Source organism: Polyergus mexicanus, unplaced genomic scaffold (assembly GCF_030449975.1).
Source record: "Polyergus mexicanus isolate NDT 795.1 unplaced genomic scaffold, iyPolMexi1.0 SCAF_20, whole genome shotgun sequence".
Lineage (NCBI taxonomy): Eukaryota > Metazoa > Arthropoda > Insecta > Hymenoptera > Formicidae > Polyergus > Polyergus mexicanus.
In genome coordinates, this window is record NW_027223340.1 from 5,166,276 (window position 1) to 5,188,215 (window position 21,940).

General features: G+C 34.8%; 2 protein-coding genes across 3 annotated transcripts; both read left to right on the forward strand.

Moving 5' to 3' along the window:
• The first annotated feature begins 1,373 nt into the window (after positions 1 to 1,373).
• Ef1a-f2 (elongation factor 1-alpha F2) lies at positions 1,374 to 5,869 on the forward strand. The gene is made up of 5 exons (XM_070311476.1): positions 1,374 to 1,465; positions 3,244 to 3,432; positions 3,698 to 4,306; positions 4,506 to 4,781; positions 4,999 to 5,869. Exons 2-5 carry the CDS (start codon positions 3,289 to 3,291, stop codon positions 5,353 to 5,355), a joined length of 1,386 nt encoding a protein of 461 aa, XP_070167577.1. The 5' UTR covers positions 1,374 to 1,465; positions 3,244 to 3,288; the 3' UTR covers positions 5,356 to 5,869.
• A 1,432-nt stretch (positions 5,870 to 7,301) lies between these two features.
• Positions 7,302 to 15,022, forward strand: Rich (guanine nucleotide exchange factor subunit Rich). Of its 2 annotated transcripts, none has more exons than XM_070311708.1 (12): positions 7,302 to 7,761; positions 8,156 to 8,419; positions 8,564 to 8,970; positions 9,159 to 9,786; positions 10,029 to 10,392; positions 10,486 to 11,030; positions 11,315 to 11,804; positions 11,889 to 12,171; positions 12,547 to 13,001; positions 13,187 to 13,349; positions 13,460 to 13,648; positions 13,954 to 15,022. In XM_070311708.1, the coding sequence occupies exons 1-12, from the start codon at positions 7,627 to 7,629 to the stop codon at positions 14,282 to 14,284; spliced, it is 4,254 nt and encodes a 1,417-aa protein (XP_070167809.1). In that variant the 5' UTR covers positions 7,302 to 7,626; the 3' UTR covers positions 14,285 to 15,022. The 2 variants fall into 2 exon arrangements, with proteins under 2 accessions (XP_070167809.1, XP_070167810.1); XM_070311709.1 differs by having other exon boundaries at positions 7,635 to 7,761; positions 8,179 to 8,419.
• Positions 15,023 to 21,940: the final 6,918 nt, after the last annotated feature.

Sequence of the window (21,940 nt, forward strand, 5' to 3'; positions counted from 1 at the left end):
GAAAAGAAAGCTAATAGCAGCAACATACAATACCTGAGCAATTAACAAATAATTATATAAAATATTATTTTCTCATTTGCGCGATATTAAAAATGTTAACAATTAACCAAGTCGATTTATTGTTAAATTAAATAAATCTATTTGAAATGAAAAATAATATTCAAAATTCAATTCATAATTATTTATACGTAGCTACGTCTTAACAACTTAAACAGCTATATTCTCGATATTATCTAAATAACGGATTCATAATTTAAGTAATTTCAAATACTATCTCCCATGTAGAAAAGAAAAAAGACAATGTGTATAATAATTTCTATGACATTAAAAATATGTATTATAAGAATAAAACTTATTTTCGATAAAGGATTTATTAGTAAGAAATAAACAAGAAAAAAAAAAAGAGAAGACATTGCGGAATTCGAGAAACAAAGAATCCAACATATGCGATTCAATTGAGAAGTACCAAAAAAAAAATCTAGTCGTCTATAAGAATTCCTGTTTGCATCCAATTTTCAAATTATAGTGTCACTACAGCATAACAATCCATGATATTAATTTACGTCAATTTACATCAAGGGCAATATCGGGACACGAAAGACACGACACATTGCATCGCACGGCGCCGCATCAAAGGCTGCATTCGATGCAGCAGATCGCATCCAGCTCGTGGAGAGAAACTATGCGTAGCATAGTTGCCGCTTCCCGCATCAAAGTTAAGTATCTCGCGATTCGATATATGTATAACAGAGTCGGAATATCGAATGAGACGTGCGTTACGCACGAATGCATAAGTACATCAAAGTTACATACCGATTGCGAGCGTGCCACCTGCCATCTCTCTCGCGCGTGTGCCCGTCCTATTCTCTCCTTCTCGTAACCTCTCCGCCACGCACCCACACTCGCGTGCGTATCCTAGGACCGCGCCTATACGTATAAACGCGAGACCCGACACGCGTGTGTCGATGCGACATTCTCTCTCCGATGGGTATGTGTGTGTGTGTGTGTGTGCGCGCCTGCGCAACTGTAACCTCGAACCCAGACGCGTCCGATGAATCGCAAGCGAGTAAGAAAAAGAATTTTCGTTGAAGACTAAGAAAAATATAGAAAAATGAAGAAAATGATTATTTCGCGCTTTATTGCTAGGAATTCCGTATCTAAAGCAGGGAGCACACGCTTTTAGACAAACGCATAATCACAAGCATAAGAAAATTGATTGGTCCATTTTCTTATGCATAACGAAATTGACCAATCAATTTCCTTATGCTTACGATTATGCGCTTATGCAAAAGTGTGTGCTCCCCGCTTTACACTTGATAATTTAAAATAATCCCGGAGCGATCCCGGAGATGGCGCTAGTGTCGACGCGGCGGCAACGCTGGTTGCGAGGCTACGGTCGAGAAGCCGTATGCGCAATGCGCATGTCACCTCGTTGCACGGTCTCTTTCTGTCGTGGCGCTTGGAGGTGAGTGGTTGTTCCCAGTTCGCGCACCAGATTACTATCCGACAAATCTCGTACCGTGGATATAGCATCGTAAAACAGGTTAGGAATAAAACGACGGTCGGGATTAGGGCGTGCTGTGTTGTGCGAACAGTTTCTCGATTTCGTCGCGGCTTCTCGTAAAATTTTTCGGTTTCGTCCAACGGCCGCATGGCCGGTCGCGGTGCTCCTCTTCCCTTTCGATCCGTCTCGCCGGCTGGTCGGAATCAGGGTACAAACTAGCGTGTCGACGACGAACGTCGATTCGCCCCGTGTTATCGTCGTCGTTTAATGAAAAGAGAGATCCGAACGAGCGCGATCGGGAAAAATAAAATGCCGATGGAATTATTGTGCCGGTAATGGACGCGTCCACAGGATCTCGAGAGAGAGAGAGAGAGACCGGATGCATTATGGCGGCCGCGCGTTTTTCAGCGCGCTCAAGCTCGATGATGACGAGTTGTTCATCGCCGGAGAAGATTCCAGACGCGACGTCTCGCGCGTTCTCAATTCGATCCGTGGAGAAAGATCGCGACATACGTTAACGGGACGAAGCCGAGAACCGGAAGCACGAGGTTAAAGTTCTCATTCGCGAATCCACGGCCCGGAGGCCGTGTGCAACACGACGACCTTGCGTGTCGGCCTCCGGAATGTACGATTCCCAGACTATCGAAACGATCACGGGAATTTTTTCGGGTGAATGTTGCCGGGAGATATTAACGTTTCGCAGTATCGGTAGCATCACAAAATTCCTCGTTTGTTTTATAATCTAGAAAAAAAAAAAGTGAGGAGACGAGAATCGCGTTAAAATAAAATACCGATCGTAAAAATAAAGTTACATATATTGGTAAGTAATATATCGGATCTCGTCGTTGGGGATAATCGCAGTCCGGTAAAAAAAAACTGGGCGGTAATCTCGACTCGCCGTTTCGAGCATTGAACGTTTTCGGAAAGCGATCTATCGCGATATTAACTATTCGTCATTCGTTGCGAAAACGCGCAGGGGAAATCTGCGGTATCTGTACGATAATAATAATCAATTTCGCAAGAATCGTGGAATTTGATCTCTTTTCTGGAAAGTTACCGGCAGTTAGCATCTGAAAACTCGATCGCGTATCCATAATTTTCCATGCACGTCTCGAGTTGCGAAGTATGCAACATATTTAGCCACCTGATTCGTTAAAAATTGGCCGAATGGTCGCCACGAGTTCCGCGATTTCATCAAAGAGCCGCGGACAACGGTACGCTCGGTCCATTTCGATGATGGAGAATCTCGCAAAAAAAAAAAAAAAAAAAAAAAAATCTGTAATAACGTGGCATCGCGTCGCGAAAATCGTGGCAACAGCGCGCCGCTCCTCGTCATTTACAAAATGGCTGCCGGCTGCCATTCCCGAATGTTCACATTCGGCCACGTGGACGGCGGACAAAGACATCATCGAAAAATCGAATTGAATATTCCGATCGAGTATTCGCGCATTTAGCACGCGTTCAAGCAAAATTGCATCATGTTGCGCAATATCGAGTTAGATGACGTTTGTCGCGTATCGAGCAAGATGTTTCTTAAATATGGATTGTGAGAATTTCTCCTCAAACTTACAATTGCTCTAATCATCATTCGATTCTATATTGCATATCGCATTATCGATCAAAACTTGATACGAATTGTCGGATAGTTTCTGAGATTGAGAAAATTGTTGCGTATTATCCTCTTGAATCTTTGTTGATTGGTATATCTTTGTTTAATTCATTTATTTTTATTTCCTCAGTGTAAAATCGTGTACAGGAAAGCTGATATTACCTAAAACTACAAAATGGGTAAAGAGAAAACTCATATTAATATTGTCGTCATTGGACATGTCGATTCTGGCAAATCCACTACGACTGGCCATCTGATTTACAAATGCGGTGGTATCGACAAGCGTACCATTGAGAAGTTCGAAAAGGAAGCCCAGGAGGTAATCATTTTTCTAAAATATGAAAGCATGCTGTACGTGAGGCCATGATATATTATGACGTAGCAATATCTCTTTTCTCTTATTCATAATTTTTATTAAAGGGTTATCGTCAACTCTATTGATAGTAGAAAATATTATTTCACCTAAAAATCTTATTCAACGTAAAAATCATTAGTTATCTTTAATACATATCTGTAATAAGTAATAAAGATAAAAAAAGACGCAAGAAAAATTTGAAATAAAGCAAGTGATCGGATTTTTTTAGATGGGCAAAGGTTCTTTCAAATACGCTTGGGTATTGGATAAACTGAAAGCCGAACGTGAACGTGGTATTACGATCGATATCGCCTTGTGGAAGTTTGAAACATCTAAATACTATGTCACCATCATCGACGCTCCTGGACACAGAGATTTTATTAAGAACATGATCACGGGTACCTCGCAAGCTGATTGCGCTGTACTAATTGTCGCCGCTGGTACTGGCGAGTTCGAGGCAGGTATCTCGAAGAATGGACAGACCCGTGAGCACGCCTTGCTCGCCTTTACTCTCGGCGTCAAGCAACTGATCGTCGGAGTTAACAAGATGGATTCCACCGAGCCTCCGTACTCCGACACCCGATTTGAGGAAATCAAGAAGGAAGTATCGTCGTACATCAAAAAGATCGGCTACAACCCGGCCGCAGTCGCGTTTGTTCCCATTTCCGGCTGGCATGGAGACAACATGCTGGAGCCATCCTCCAAGATGCCCTGGTTCAAAGGATGGTCTGTGGAACGCAAGGAAGGCAAAGCCGACGGCAAATGCCTTATTGAAGCCCTCGATGCTATCCTGCCACCTACCAGGCCGACCGATAAGGCCCTTCGTCTTCCCCTTCAGGTAATTTCGATATTTTGATCACGATTCTCAATTTTTTAGCATGGATAATTTTATATGATGATATTTTTATAATCTCATTCGCGGTTTCCACCGGAGGATTCTCGATCCATTGATGGTTCAGAGTGTCTGATTCTACAAGATATTGTCTATAAAATCACTAATTTTGCTGAACCGGGCTAATGTTTTCTTGTAATTGCAGGACGTGTACAAGATTGGTGGTATCGGAACAGTACCCGTCGGTCGTGTCGAAACTGGTGTGCTGAAACCCGGTATGGTTGTTACCTTTGCACCTGTTGGACTGACCACTGAAGTTAAGTCCGTCGAAATGCATCACGAAGCTCTTCAAGAGGCTGTGCCTGGTGACAACGTTGGTTTCAACGTTAAGAACGTGTCTGTTAAAGAATTGCGTCGTGGATATGTTGCGGGAGATTCCAAGAACAACCCGCCCAAAGGTGCCGCTGACTTCACCGCACAGGTATGCCTAATGCACTTAATTATGCTTTTTTTTTACTATTCCCTGTTATTGACACTATGATGAAAACATATATATCTCATTCGCGGTTTCCACCGGAAGATTTATTCTAATGATGGCCGAGTACGTCTGAGTGTTTTAACTTTAAAAATTTATTACATTTAAAACGTAAAATATATGAATTATGAACATATAATTAACATAACTATTTATTTCGCAGGTTATCGTGCTCAATCACCCCGGTCAGATTAGTAACGGATACACGCCCGTGTTGGATTGCCACACCGCTCACATTGCCTGCAAGTTCGCCGAGATTAAGGAGAAGTGCGATCGCCGTACTGGTAAGACTACCGAAGAAAATCCGAAAGCTATCAAGTCTGGTGATGCCGCCATCGTCACCCTGGTTCCCAGCAAGCCCATGTGCGTCGAGGCTTTCCAGGAATTCCCGCCTCTGGGACGTTTCGCGGTCCGTGACATGCGTCAGACGGTAGCCGTCGGCGTTATCAAGGCCGTCACTTTTAAGGATCAAACTGGCAAAGTCACCAAGGCCGCTGAGAAAGCCCAGAAGAAGAAATAACTACTGTAATAGTTTCCGTGCATATACCGATAGTTTCCGTGCGAATATGCCGCTGGGTGGACGCCGGAGTACATCAGCCGACGTAGCTCGCCCTCTCTTTTCGTGCGATTCGTGCGAGATGAATGTTATAACATCATCGCTAGCTGAATCCATGCAACTACCAGCTACCAAGAATGAGGAAACTACAATCCAATTGCAAAAGTCGATCCTTCGCGTGTGCGAAGTCGCGCGGCTGCCGCGCTTCCTCGGCACGCGGACATTTCGTTTATCGAAACGGTTACTCCGTCACTTTTTCCACCGCAAAGAATTTCGCAGGAAAGGAAACGCAGTGGTCGACGGAATATATACCGGGTCAGCGACGATGCGATTTTATCTCGCTGGAATCACATTCAAAGGAGGGAGAGCGGACATCGCGCGAGCTATCTAATAACTTCATAACGAACATCAACATCATAATTTAGCGCGGCTTAATTATATTTTCTAATTATGCGGAAATAAAATTCTGTATATCCGACACTCGAGAAGAATGTCATTACTTTACGTCAATATTGTCACTCGATTAACATCGAGTTACGTCTTTGTCATCCTTTTTGAAGAAAACTCCTCATTTATCGCTCTAACATCTATGGTAGCTATACGATCTGATCAGAGATTAAAATATATCGCGGCGATACTCCGTATATTCTTTTGTCTTCTTGGTAGCTTTTTATATATTAATCACGTTCAGAGAGAGACTACGTATTAATTCAGGAAACTAAAAGGACAATGGCAATAGGCCTTGGCAAAAGTAGATTTCATTGTTGGGATATGGGACCTGTTGTTTCTTCTAATAATTATCTTTCTATTATATATGCAATTATATAGATAAGGTAAATCCAAGTTCTTTGGAAACACTTTTTCTACGAGATATATTTCTTTTATCGACTAACGTCAACAAGTGCGTGCACAAAAGATATGACTTTTGCAATAACTCGGCATCTTTTATCCCGCGATTCTTCTACAAATTACATTGGTTATAACAGTTTTCTGTACATGTACATATAAATACCAATGAAGATGACTAAGAGCGAAAATAAAAAAAGCTACGGAAACGAGATGCCGGTGATTCATTATCACCAGTATGCAATCCGATTCCTCATTTTCCTTGTAACTTATTTGAATATGTTACATAGGCATTTCCACATAAAGATTCCAATTAAAACGCTGTATTATTCAATAAATGCATTAATTACATAATCGTAATTTATTTGTTACGAGAATTAAGACCACGTGATATATCGCGGAGTATTTTAAATTACGAGAGATTATGGACAAAAGAATAACGTATAATAAAAATCATCTTCGCCAAATGACGTAGATTTGGATCAGTTGTAACTAAACAGATTGCATATAGAATGCAGGTAACAAATGTGTAAGGAAGGAAAACACTGAACATGAACGTTTGTTATTGATGCGAGAAATACATATTGTAAAAAAAGGAAAGTATTTCAAGACTATCGAAATAAATAATGAATCAGAGTTTTCACATCCAGTATAACGTGCAGACATCATTATTAAAAAAATATGTTCAATATGGCATAGCCAATCGAATTTTATTACTTCAAATACGTATTTATAGACAATGTAGTGTGATTCATACTGCAATTATCTTAAATCGCTCGCGCGTGACAAGTATTTTTTCCGCAAAACATAAGGAAGATTGAGTGTTTGACAGAACCGATCAGCTGATTTGTAACTCGAAAATATTTTAGCGAGAACCCGAATCTTATTTATGTAATTATAATGAGGATTCGAATCCTTTTAGCATACAAAAGAGATTAAAACAAGATGAAGAATAAAATAACGCGTTATACAAAATATTAAATTGATGAGATATACATAGTTTTAAATTTAATTTTTATTTCATAATTATAATGCACAAATATTTGCACACGCACAATATGTCCGACTCGAAAATGTCTAAATCGAAAATGTAAGGCACATTGAATGATGTCGCTTTTATATATTCGGGAGGGAAAAGGAGAAAACGAAAGTTAATTGATAAAAAATGCAGGGGATGCACCTGAAAATAATGGATCTTCTAATAACGTTACATGTGCAATGTGCACTTCACATACACTCCACTTCAGTTGCCATTAAATCTATTTAAATTACGTTATGTGTGGAGAGGTTAGGGACTGTTTACTTGTCAAATTTGCAATGTCGGAGGTAAACGTAAGCGCGACATGAGAGAGATTTGAAGAGACGTAACGAGACGTTCTCGCGGAAATCATGTTTTTCCCCGTAGGATGGCCGCGGGTTCTGAATTCTAACGAGCCAAGTGAAATAAACGCCGTGGTGTGCAACAGAGACAAAATTCTCTTTGCCGTTCTCACTACGGATGCTCTTACCATCTGGTACTGCAAGGTATGTATTTTAGATCAAAAGCAATGTCTTTACTCAACCTAGGAATCTTCCTATTTAATTTTAGAATGATTCATTCTTTACTGAAATCAACTTTACTAATATCATATTATACAACTCTATAGTTGGTATATACATCATACATATACATACACACACTTGTTAAAATTACAACTTCTGTATACAAGTATATTCTTTGTCATAAATAATATATTTACCATAATAGCGATAATAATAATATTCTTTATCTGAGATTAATGTTTTTAAGTTTAATAATTTCTATAATTTTTTTTACATTTTTTACAATCAAATTTTCTATATATTGTTAAACTACATATAATTTTTTGTGGATGTGTTTTAGTAAGTAATAATTTATAAAACACAATTTGTGTTATAGCCTTGTGTACCAATTGTATTTAGCAGACGATCTGCAGTTTCCTTACGAAAGCACGGTGAGAATATTTTGGTACAATGGAGACCAGATTCAAGTATGCTGGTCATAGCAACGTCGGACAGTTATCTGTTATTCTACCGGCTCTCGGACAGCAGTCCGGAGGGCCGGGGACTTTACGAACAACGAGATTCACCAGTCACCAGCCTGAAACGAGATAGCGCAGAATTATTTATTAAAGAAGTCATTCCCTCTCTTGTCTTGAGTTTTGTACGTTTGCTGATGAGTTATCATCTTTTTAAGTATATACATATAATGAGAAGTTTTAAATAAAAATTAATTATTAGTTACAAGAGTGATTATATTTAATTCATTTATATTATACAAATTAATTACATTTTCATCTGTTTATAGGAAAAGTCAGCTTGGATTGATGGCGGAATCAGTTCATTAGTTTGTATACGAGATGAGCTCATGATAGCGACCAAAACTAGCCATGTAGTACGTCACAAATGGGATGGTACCATGAATCGCGATTATTCTTTGGATTTGAGACGTATACCATTCAGTATCGATCAACAAATCTCTACTGTAGCTGTGCCACTCACAGAGAGCAATATCTATGTCACTGATATTGAATATTCACCTCTTGTTGGAGGCTTTGCCATTGTGCTTAGTAATGGTAAAGCTGCATTTCTCACTGCTCAATCTTTGAAATTTGATCCTAATCAAGTGCAAGGAATCTGGGCTCGAGATTTGGATGATGCTACTTGTGCTGCTGTTAATCATAAATATCGGCTAATTGCGATTGGTAGGCAAAAGTGAGTGTTATTTTTACAATGTTGTTTTTAGTAAACTAGTAAATGTACTTATAAATGTGTTATATAATTAGAAGAAAAGCATATATTTTTTATTAATGATATATGTGTTATAAATAATTGTTTAATTAATATATTTAACATAAATATAATTAATATATAACTCTAACGTTTATACATTTGATTTGCAGCTCTGAAGGCATTGTTTATTATGTTGATGAAACAACAGGAGGTTTAGAAATGTCACACGCTCTGAGCCTATCTTCCAAAGATTATCCAGGTCGACCAGGTAGCGTCAAGTGTCTCAGATGGACTCCCGACAGTTGCGCTATTGCGCTAGCGTGGGAAGGCGGTGGCTTGGCATTGTGGAGTACCTTTGGTGCTCTGTTGCTCTGTAGTTTGAAGTGGGATTATGGCCTACGAGTGGATCTGATGCATGATAATCCTCTTCATATCCATACGATGGAATGGTCGGCGGAGGGTTATCAATTGTGGATGTTACGAGAATCTCCAGGACCTGCAGTTACCGAAGAAAACGGTAACGAAACGTCCAGTTTAAATCGCTCTCTCATCCAATTGGATTTCGCTAAAAGTCCTCTGACTATTAATCCGTGCATGGGCCACCACGGACATCTGTACCTTCAAGGCGAGGACAGACTGTATTTAAATTTAGGCGCCGGATTATCCTCGATGGCTTCGGGTTTTCATCTCGCCACTGAAATGCCCAATGATAGTATGCTTCAGACACTCGCCGGCTGCAAGCAATGGCTCGTTGTACCCATTCCAACTGCATATAGTGGTTCTAATTGGCCAATTCGGGTAAATATAATAATAATACAATTATAAAGAGCAACTAACTTTTCGTAATATATAAATTATTGATTTTCATATTATTTAATTTTACTAGTTGATACGATCTCCTGTTAATCGTACAGCATTATCAATAATTTGAGCATCATTAACTATATTAAAAGAAAAAATTTTTAAATGTTTTCTCTTTTTTATCTCTTTTATATTATATCATATATTTATATGTTTATTTTTATGTGCGTGTGTAACAGTATACTGCAATAGACAGTGAAGGTTTGAGCCTTGCAGTGGCTGGTCGAACGGGATTAGCGCATTATTCCCTACCCTCGAGAAAATGGAAATTGTTCGGCAACGAGAGCCAAGAGAGGGATTTCATAGTGACTGGTGGATTGCTGTGGCATAAAGGATATCTCATAGCTAGCAGTTATAGCATCTTGGATGATAAAGACGAGATTAGAATTTACCCGCGCGATACTCGACTTGATAATAATTATGTCAAGAATGTTAGGATGCCCTCGCAGGTGTTACTATTGAATACGATGAAAGACAGGCTTTTAACATTCTGTTCCAATGCTCAGATTAGTATATATGATATGGAGTTGCAAAATGGCGTCGGTAAGTGATAAAATTAGTTGACGAGATTGCTTTCGAGAAGAATTTTAGTTAATCTTTATTTATATTAAATAAAATGGCTATTATATATTTTAGAAGCTGGCAGTATCGAGTTAACGAGAATACAGATGGTGGATATCAGCGGATTGTGTATACATCCTGCCTGCGTGGTCAGCGCCACGTTGACCACGATTCGCGCAGAGACCGCTGGCAGTCATCCTCATCCCGAAAGCCTCCTGTTAAACGTCTCCGGACGTCTTTTTATGGTTCAACGTGAACATTGTACTGACAACTCGGATGTTCGATTTACGTGCGGCGCTCCAACGGTATTAGCATCATATGTCGAGAATGTTTGGGTACCTTTGCGCTCAAGGAGAGACAAGCCGCACTTAACCGAGGCTCTGTGGTTATTTTGTGGAGCGCATGGCATGCGAGTTTGGTTGCCGCTATTCCGTAATCATCAAGAAAAGGCGCACGCTTTTATGAGCAAACGGATAATGCTACCTTTTCATTTGCGGATTTACCCACTAGCAATACTCTTTGAGGATGCGATTTTACTTGGAGCTGAAAACGATACTGTGCTGTTTACATCGGATACTAACTCGCCTTTTTCATTGCCCTTCAATTTATTGGAGCTTACGGTATTATTTTTTTTTTTACCTTTTCAATTCTAGATATACAAATATACAAAATTGACACAACACACAGAAATTTAATCTCATATATTACTTTCTTACCGGAATTATGACACATATTTTTATAAAGAATTATTTGGAAATTTTTACTCTAAAATTTAAACAAGTTTCTAAAATATTACAAAATTTAAGGTTATTTCCTTTATTACCTTTGTATCTTTATTAATATCATTAATATTATTAGTATCTTTATTCACTGTATTTCACTCAAATAATGATTTTTATTTCAGAGTCAAGTATATCTGCATCAGATTCTGCGTCAGTTGATACATCGAAACTTGGGCTATCACGCGTGGGAGATAGCACGTTCGTGTTCCGCGTTGCCGTATTTCCCGCATTCGTTGGAACTGTTGCTTCACGAGGTCCTCGAGGAGGAAGCGACGAGTAAGGATCCTATTCCGGATGCTCAATTACCGTCTGTCGTAGAGTTTATTCGCGAGTTTCCCGGCGTTTGGGCCAGAGCAGTCGTACAATGCGCTCGCAAAACTGAAATCGCGCTTTGGCCGTATCTGTTTTCCGTCGCCGGCCCTCCAAAGCAGCTATTACAGGATTGTCTGGAGCGTCAAGAGCTAGATACTGCTGCTAGCTACTTGATCATTTTGCAAAATTTAGAACCATCTTCTGTCAGTAGGCAGCACGCCACGTTATTGTTAGATGCTGCGTTAGAGCAAGGTAGATGGGAATTGTCGAGAGATCTTGTGAGGTTCCTTAGAGCAATCGGTAAATAATCTTATAGATTTTTATAAATATAAACTATTATATATAGACACACAATCTATTACAGATTAATCTTTTATTGTTTAGATCCGAATGACGTAGAGTCTCCACGTACATCGTGGGGTGGCAGTGCGAAATTGGTTGGTCCTCCCCAAACACCTCCTCTTTCTCCACACGAGGACGATCTGTCCTTGGTGTTGGGTACTATGCAAGTTTCGAGGAGTCGCAGTTACAGTACTACAGTTACGCCTAAAGTGCAATGTGAGAAAGATGTTGCACCATCCTCTATGCTCGAAAAAACCCGGAACGTTGTTATGAGACGAAAGAAATCAGTTCCAACAGTGAAAATTAGCGAGAAAACTGAGAACAAGTAAATATTATTTTTTTCAATATTTTACATTTGAAGACAAATGTTATTTCGAAGTTGTACAAATAATATATAAAGCATCCAGAATCAAAATTTAAAATCGAAAACAAAATTATATTTAAAGTATATCTTAACAATTTCTTCAAAATATAAAGTTTCTATTCTAGATGGTTCATTTATATAGCATCATTTTATCAAAAATTTTTTTTCTGTGATTATATTTTTATTTTTTATTTAACTAATCTTGTATATTTTTATTGCTCATAATTAAATATATATGTTAATCTAAAAAAATAATTATATATTTGGTTTAAATTCTGATGGAAAATTTTTTTATTGTCAGTCAAATTAAATTAAATTTATATTTTTTCGTTCCAGGGAAGGATCGGCAGAGGAGTTCTTTATTGACGTTATTTTACAACGTCATGCCCGACGGCTGCTTTCAGCTCGCCGCTTGACCGATTTGGGTAGATTTGCAGCCCGCCTTGACTTCCATCTAGTGACATGGTTCGCTCGAGAGCGTGACAGAGCAGCGAGAATCGACGATTACGTAGGCACTTTAAAAGCAGTTCACGAAGATTTTGCGTTTCCATACCCAACACTTTCGTTGCCGACATTGCAAAAATTTCGAAGATCTAGCCTCATCTCTCTACACTCTGTAATCTCCGATGACGAGACTTTGTCTCCGAACTTGGCCATTGATTTACCTGACAGCGGATATACTAGTCTTCCAAGTGGTAGGCCACCGTATACAACGCTGGTCTCGCCTGTCGCTAGCTTAGAGACGCAGTTTCCAACTGCGGAAGCTAAATTAACGCCAAATCTGATAAATGGTAAGAGTATTGTATTCTTTGTTCTTTAATTTAAACAAGTTTCTGTTTGAAAATTTTTTTGTAAAGCTGCAAATTTTTATATTTTGTCAAATGGCGGAAAGAGTTTTTGAATATGTTGATATATGTTGATTTAAATATATAAACTTGTCTTGTATAATTGTGATTGTATGAATTTGTAATCCCAGAGGCCAACAGCGTTCTTAGCGATACTAGTACGATATGGAGAGATGATGCAGAATCTATTGTTGCCTCTGTATGTTGGGTTTCGCCGGAATCGGTAGGATCCACAGAACTCAATACGATTGCATCAACTTCCGCGCCCATTGGTCGGGCGGAAGTACAACTCAGGTACTAATACACACATATTTTTTAACGTTAATGTTAAGAATGCCCAAAATTTGTTATTTTAGGCATTATAATTGCGTACCTCATATATGTTTATTTTTAAATTTTTGCAGGTATTTATTGCAACTGTTTCTCGAAGGCAGTTGTTTAGGATGGGCTGCAGTAGTAGCTACTGTCCTTCGAGATGCGGCGGCTATGGCTAGAACCGTCAGGACAGCGCATGCACCAATGCAAACTTTTGACTCTATAATTAATCTAAGAGATGGATTGCTTACCTTGACCAAGTGGTCTCAGTCGGAATGGTATGCTTATATTATATTCAACATATCATTTATTGAACATATCTAAGTGCAACAATTTATGAAATGTTGAGAATTAGTAACCTAAAATAAAAATGCTTTAACGAATTAGTCTATCTCCTCTTTGCAAAAGTATTTTCTTAAATTTCTAATCTACTTGTAATTTATAGTACCTATTTATTATAGTACCTATTTAAATTTTCAATAAAGACTTTTGCCAGAAAATATTGATTAATTTAATCATTAATTAATCGTGGATTAGTTTTCAGTATTTTTAAAATAATATTACTTGCATATTCTGTTTTCAGTCTAGGATACCGTCCTTTTATGTCCAATGTCCAAAGCCAAATATCACTATTGAATAGATTGGTGATAATTAAACAACAGCAGGAACAAGAACAGATATCGGAAAGTCCTTCGCCGAGCCCGGCTCCGTCCGCTAGTAATAATCAACGCGGTACTCTCTCCCGTTCGAGACACTCTTCAATCAGTCATGCTTCCAATACAGCTCCCCTCGAAGAGGAGCGCTCGCACGAATCATCCTTGATCATCGAGGATTCGTCATTTCACGGAAATTACAATAATAATCTCACTGTTACGGAGGACACCAAGTCGCAAAGCACTTGTGCAATTTCTTAAGGGTGCCTTACAAAGCACCAAATGCTATGGCTGTCCATTTTGCTGTGGATTTTACCAAAAGAGTTTTTTTTTCCACTTAAGCATAAAGATCTTATTCAATTATCTTTCTAATGTAAGAATAGCGTATATCACCCCACATAATTATTTAAAAAAAATTTAGCATTTGATTAAGGCCTTGATTGTCTAGTGTCAATTAAGGATAACTTTTGTAATGCGACAATATCATCTAAAATTGATATTAATGTCCTTTATCTAAAAGGTGTTTTAAAAATGATTCGAAAAAATCATGGAAATTTGTAAATAGGATTTTGAAATGTTTTCTACGTTGCAGATTTTGAATTGTACAGTCTGAGAAGAACAGTGTGACTTACGTGTATTATATATACATTTACAATATCATTGTTGAAATATACATTATATTATGAAGGATAAAACTTGGATGCGATATGCAAATCACAGCCATTTTAAAACTATTGTAATGCTGTGCGCGAAAGCAGTAATTTACGAGATATGTGTGTGGTTCATTTATTAATTCATTTAATTGTGAGCAATAGCAAATAGCAATATGAAGCCAATAGAAATGAACAACAGTTCAAAGGCATTCAAATCAAAATTGGCGCATAGTCTGATATTATAATATTAAAATTATATAATACATAAAGAGATGAGAATTATTATATAATAAGCTATTTATATGTATTATAACACAAGAAACATACACATATATAGATAATCATACAAAAAATACATGTTATATTTTCCCATACAATTTTTGGTTATTCTATTAGGTATCAGGAAATTATGTCGTCGTTAACTTAACGAATCAATCAAAAATATATAAAAATTACAGAAATAGATAAAAGCTTGAAGCAATAATCTATATAATTTCTAAGAATAATTGCACTATTTCTCAAGAATTTCATCCAAAAATTATATAATTTTTATAAAATTTTTTATTTTTAAGGTAAATTTCAGGTCGAAAAAGGAGTCAAGTCAAAAAAATCACATAGAGATACAATCTTTGTTAATCAAATTTTATTTTATCTAATTCAAATTAGATTGAAGTAATATGATTATGTTTGTGTGTATGGATGAAATTTGTTTTATTATATTCCTTAAATGATATTCATTTCATTTGAATTACATTATTATTTGATGATCAATGACTAATTTGTTCGTGATATGAATGATCGATGCTAAAATATCAGTTTTACTTGCGCGATTATTTGTATACCACATTCCAATAAGACATTTTACGCGCGAAGAACGTTTATCTCAGATGTTTTCGTATTCAGCACATATTTTTTTTAATTCGATCTATGACGTCGATTATTTTCTAAAAGCAACAATTTCTCAACGTACGAGAAAAATCTGCCTTTATCCTGTAACACGTTTAATTAAGGATAGATAATATCATGTTGCGATTGCGAAAGCATTTTTTACAGAATCATTATTTCTCAATTTTCTGCTGGAAATTCTACGAATGATATATCTCTCACAATCTCGAATTAATATCAACTTTGAAAACGAGTATCGCGAAGAAAAACACTTCATGGGAGAGGAAAATAAGATACACAATTTGTAGAAGGTAAATCGCGAATACTTTCGCATTCTTCTGCGAAACTTTCCTTCTTGAAACTTATCGTATAGATGAAGCACGCGCGCAAAATGATAAAAGCTTGTTTCCATAAATTACAAATACTCAAATCTTCTAAAGAATCATGCTGGATAATACAAAATAAGGAGAATAAAGAATATAAGAATGACTGTGAATGACTGTACGGTCAAAACAAATCCAAAAACATTAAATTACAAGAATAATCGATAATCATATTATACTGCCATTTTCGGTTTATTTTTTATAAAAAATTGAGTTGCAATTATATAGAAAGAGAGAGAGATTTATATTATAATATTCTATGTTTTGTTTCTCGCAATTTTTGAATATAATTAAATTTAAACATTTTAAGAAAATTTTCAGTTTACAATAGTCAATATAAAATCAAAATAACATTTTAAAAATCTTAATTATTGTTATCCATGATTGAAAATATCTATAAGAGCATTCGAAGAAGCATCGTGACACAACACATTCTATCTTTATCAAAAATCTATAAAATTGACGTATAATAGCAATAATACTAATAATAAAGGAAACAAATTTTTTTTGGAAGGCATTTCTCTTTGTTGTCATGCTAGAGTTCATATAACTATATAGGTCAAACATATAAATCACAAACAGATATCTATTTCGAAACATTGATACGGTATAAAATGTAAACATAAATATGTTAGTTGTCAACGTAATTTCGTAACACGAAGGTGGATATGTTTCGTTCTTAATCAAAAAGTGAATGCGCTGTGCGTAGATCGTGTCAATGAATCTCGCGAGTGATACAAGTGCATTTTATACTGTACGTCATTTCTTCTAACGACAGAATCTAAATATAACGAACGGACGTCATTTTAATGTCAAATGACATCAAAAATTCTAAAATAACGTAATATATTCTGTTTTCTTTTCAACTTAATAACCGAGATTCCACTAGGTAAGATTCAAAATAGAGTGAAAAAATCGATTCTTCTAAATTCTCTTGACTTTGATAGAATGCAAGATTTTCATAAATTATTCAAAATTTCGAGATAATAATAATAATTTGAAGATAATAATTCTAAATTTTAATAATATTTATAATAATTTTTAATAATATTTAATAAATTTAAAGAGATATTATAAATATTATTTATACATTCTTGTCTTATGATATGTATATACTTATCTTTTATGCGTATATAATTAAACATTGAAACTGACTTTATTTTGATACAATTTTTTTTATACGGTTATCCCATTATCGAGATTTTATTTTATTTTATAAATTATTGACATTTTTGGCCATACATGGTAAACTATTAATAACCATCGATGATGCTGATCTATCAAAACCATTGTCATTTCAATCACATCATCATAGTTATAGAAAGAAGTATTGTTTATGAATTTTTTTTTGCGGAAACACAATATGAATTAATGTAGTAAGCTATTATGTATATGTTATACGTGTTAATAGAAAATTATTGCAACGATATTTTTGTTAAAATGATACGTGATCGTAAAATAAATTGCGGAAGAAATATATTACCTTCAAATAATGTTCCGCAAAAATAATGTATATGTACGTACAAATAAACTACATTGTCAAAAATATGAATCAAAAATTATCCGCAGAATAATATTTTCATGTTAAAGTAATGTGAGTAAACAAAAAAGTACGATATGTTATGTAATCGTAAAAAAAAAAGATATGTTGTATCTTCATCAAAGTAGCAAAAATTTCGTAAAAAAGATAAATTATATTATGTAAAATATATTACAAATTTATTGTCGTATTATTAAAAATAATCGCGTAATGACATTTTTGCGTTCAAATAGTACACAAACGAGATCCAACGTGCAATACATCGTGATATCTTCAATGTCATGACCATTATTAAAATTATTGTCTTCCTTCATGCAGGTTTTTTAGTATTATGCGTCTAGAATACAGGAAAAATTACTCTACTGACAAATTAAATAATGAAATTCATAGACAATAATATTACTCTTGGGAATTACCCATATTTTCCATCTAATGAATGGCATTTACATGTTGACGCGTTTATTACGGATAAATGCGGATATAAAGCATTAAAATATGAGTTAACGTAGCCACGACGGTTTATTAATTTATCAGTCATCGACAGAACGCGAATGTCTCGCTTATTTTTATTCGTTTTATTTCATATTAGGAAAATTTATCCACGAATGGATGACGATTGTTTTTGCATCATGTTGGGCAAAGTTGCGGTTACAGATTATTGCATAAAAACGAAACGATACACCGCAGAGATGCAATTCAAGGCTGCAATTATCAAACACGTGTGTGAAATCTCTTTTGTGTGATATCTTTTGTGTTAAATAATTTTATATTAAATACATTGTGTAAAAATGAAAATTAAATGCTAATATAAATAAGATATAACTCACAAGATAGCTATATTTTTTGACTAATTGTAATTTAGCGTCAAATATATACTATTTTGAGGATTTTCTTACAGAATTATTTATAAATCTTTATAAAATATTCTCGTGTTAAAAGAATATTTTATAAATCTGCTTATAACATTGTATTTATTAACGATCTCATTTTGATGTTCTATGTAGATTCATAGGTTGTTTCTCCACTTTATTAGAATATTCAAATATTCACTAAAGATATTTATAGAATATGTTTGTGGTATTTGAAAATCTCAGTAATGTAGTAAAAATAGAAAAGCTTATTAGAGATCAAGATTATCATGCAGGATTTTCACAACAAAAATTGTCGCAATACGCGACGATTTTGCAAGCAGTATCGTAACGACGTCACGAGAAATGTCACGAGAATCTTTGAAAAGTATTTGTCGTTAAAAACGTTAGAAGAATAATCTCTTTGCGAGAACTTATGAATAATATCATTGTTTACGAATAATGCCATTGTTTAATTAGTCAATAGAGGAGTTTCTCGTAATTATTATGCGGAATATCAGTTCTTTGAAGAATTTATATATTATTATTATTTGTGTGACGCATTGGATTCCAAGGCGATCGGCTTAATCGCTGTTTATGCGCGAAATTTGGAGCACGTGCTTTCGCTTAGAGGTACTCGTTACGTCAACTTTCTCGTGTTAAACAAGTTAGATAAGGATGAGTCATAAAATATTAGAATGATCGACAGGATCCATAATTGCATGAATTGATCCAAGAACTTATAAGGCGAGAAGAATTGAGAAAACGTTTATATTGATAAAAGTATTTTAATGTGTTAATACGTCGCATCAAAGTATTCATTTATAGACGTAGTTTTGCTTCAATTTTATTGAAAATTAGAAAAGAGCGATAAAAAAAAAAATCTCGATCTCTTGTATAAATTTTTTTCGCATTTAAATAAAACATCTTTTTTTAATCGTTTCTCATGACAGCTGCATATCAATCTTTAGATTCAAACTAGAAGAAAAAGAATGATTTTATCTCGTTTAATTTTATTGTTTTTTATCTATTTTTATATTTTAAAGTTCAATGTCTATTGAATAGATTACTTTTATGTTTAGTTTTATATTTTTAAAGAATAAAACAAAATAATATATGTATATATTTATATATATATATATATATATATTTTAATGATAAAATATATAACAAAGAAATAAATTATTAAAAAATCAAAGAATGCTTGAAAAAGATAGCGTACTCTTTAACTGGTATTCAATTCATCTCTATGCCTAACAATCTCCAGTATTTCTAAATGGGTCGATTCGATATGGATTTATTGTCGAACCGCGAAGTACTCTGGCACGATTAATGTTATCAGATTGGCAGATCAACTGAAAGCACGTGACCGATTAAAATGCCGCAAAACAACGAGATTACCTTGAAATTTCAGTGTTAGTATGAGTGCGAAAATGACTGAAACACGTCTGTCTCTGCACGGGATCGGTCACGGGACACTCATATAATTGCATAAGTGTAAATATTTAATGAAATTGATACAGCAGCTAAGCAGTGGTTCTCAGTATACATTTAATTTTTTCAAAAATTTAGAATTTTACAACTTAGAATCTTTTTGTCATTTTTTTTTTTTTTTTTTTTTCACGCAATTCAATTCGATATTCTTTCGAGAAAAATAATTCTTCGAAAATTAGATCCGACTTCTAGCAAGATTAAAAAGCCGAAGATCTTTTTATATTTCTTGAATAATGATAATATTAAGAAGACTTAATGTTATATTGGCGAAAGTTTTTAATATACATTGATTTATATCGGAAATCTTGCGGCGAATCTTTTCTTTTACAGAACGTAACAAGTCAACGAATCGTCAAATAAATTATAAATCATATTTTAATTGAACATCAGCATAACATATATTAATTTATATGTGCAGTTAACAGGCGTTAATCGCGCGAAACTCGTGATCAATAAAGATGATTTACGAGCGTAGTGTCAATATTTATTGTAATGGTTGATTAGGGATACGGAAAAATTTTAACTGAGCGATTAATCATTTCGCTAAAACAATACGCCGCGGAAATATATTATATCAGGGATTCTCAACTTATTGGAATATTCCGGACAACCGTTGTTACATAAAAATGCAATTAATTAACGCAATTATAAAGATATGAAATACATAGGCGTTACAACAAATATATATTTTTATATTATTATAATTAGATACTATATAATATATAAAATAAATATTTTATAAAAAAAGGATCGAGAGATTTTTTCAAAATTGTTTTAATCAGCAAATGAGTATAAAAAAATTTGAAATTGATTTATATAGAATTAAGAAATAAATTTATATAAAATAAATATATTTAAATTTATATCAAATATTGTGTTGTGTGAAAGAGGGGGGCACAGTAATTTTAAACGGTTAATTTACTCGAAACCTTTTTGAATAATAGCCATTTGTGATCCAGATCTCTTATTTATTTAATCTCTATTGTTAAATACTAGATTCAGCGAGACGAAAATATGCTTGCCTAAAAGATACCTCATCACGACTAACGCGAAAATAATTTGCGTATAGTTTATATGGATGCTGAACAATTTATTTACATTGTCAACTAACTTTATCGATGATACGAGCATCAATATCTGGCCTAATTATCAATGTAATTGTTTACGTTAGTGGCTAAACCAAGATAAGGATTTTATCTAAATATTGATAGCTTTCAAGATACAAGATATTTTGTAATTTATCGAAATATTGATGTAAACTTTGAAAAATAGTATTGCGTAAAGACGTATAAAAAAAAAAAAAAAAAAAATCTATCGTTGCATAAAATATTTGAAATATTTAATGAAAATATGAAGCTTCTCTGATTAGTTGAAACTTATGCTTTAGTTCTTCTGTCGCATCTACGTGATGGATTTCTTAAATAAATATATTTTTGTCTCGTCAAATCCACAGTATTTAACAACAGAGAGATGATACGATCTCTCGACTGTTATCATTGACTAATACAGATACGAGATGTCAAAACCAGGAAAACAAAAAGTCTAGACGATAGAGTCATTGTATGTGTACATTGTTTTATGATAAATATCAATTAAAACTTGTTTTAATTATACTTTTATTGTAATAATTTTTGCTTTAATTATTATAGATTACAAGTGTGCTGAGCAGCCTCAAATTTCATGAAAATCAGTAAAGCGGTCATCATCATAAAGACTTGAATCAAGAAAAAAGCGCGTGATAAGACATCCGTTAATATTTTGCAACAATTAAGCATTCGGTGATACAATACATATTACATACTATCGAAATAAGATGAAAAATAAGATTTTACAAATTAATTCAATATTGGAAATTTATGCCTTATCGTAATATTTTTCACGATTAATTGCTAGAAGTGACGGGTATTAATCGAAAGCTCTTTATCTCATCGTAATAATATTGTATATTGTTTGCAGTCAGCGATACAGATTACCTGAACAACAGAAGAACTCATGAGTCTAGGCAAGATTTAGCAAGATAGCTGTTCGGGAATCTTTAAAACTAACTCGAATATACGGTGGAATTTAAATGCTAAAATATTCTAAGCGGAAGAATATCGTATAGAGAGAATATT

Coding starts and splice junctions, on each gene's coding strand:
- Ef1a-f2 (XM_070311476.1), top strand. CDS start 3,289: ATGGGTAAAGAGAAAACTCATATTAATATTGTCGTCATTGGACATGTC. Junction 3,433..3,697: donor TCGAAAAGGAAGCCCAGGAG/GTAATCATTTTT, acceptor GGATTTTTTTAG/ATGGGCAAAGGTTCTTTCAA. Junction 4,307..4,505: donor CCCTTCGTCTTCCCCTTCAG/GTAATTTCGATA, acceptor TTGTAATTGCAG/GACGTGTACAAGATTGGTGG.
- Rich (XM_070311708.1), top strand. CDS start 7,627: ATGTTTTTCCCCGTAGGATGGCCGCGGGTTCTGAATTCTAACGAGCCA. Junction 8,420..8,563: donor CCTCTCTTGTCTTGAGTTTT/GTACGTTTGCTG, acceptor ATCTGTTTATAG/GAAAAGTCAGCTTGGATTGA. Junction 13,350..13,459: donor CGGGCGGAAGTACAACTCAG/GTACTAATACAC, acceptor AAATTTTTGCAG/GTATTTATTGCAACTGTTTC.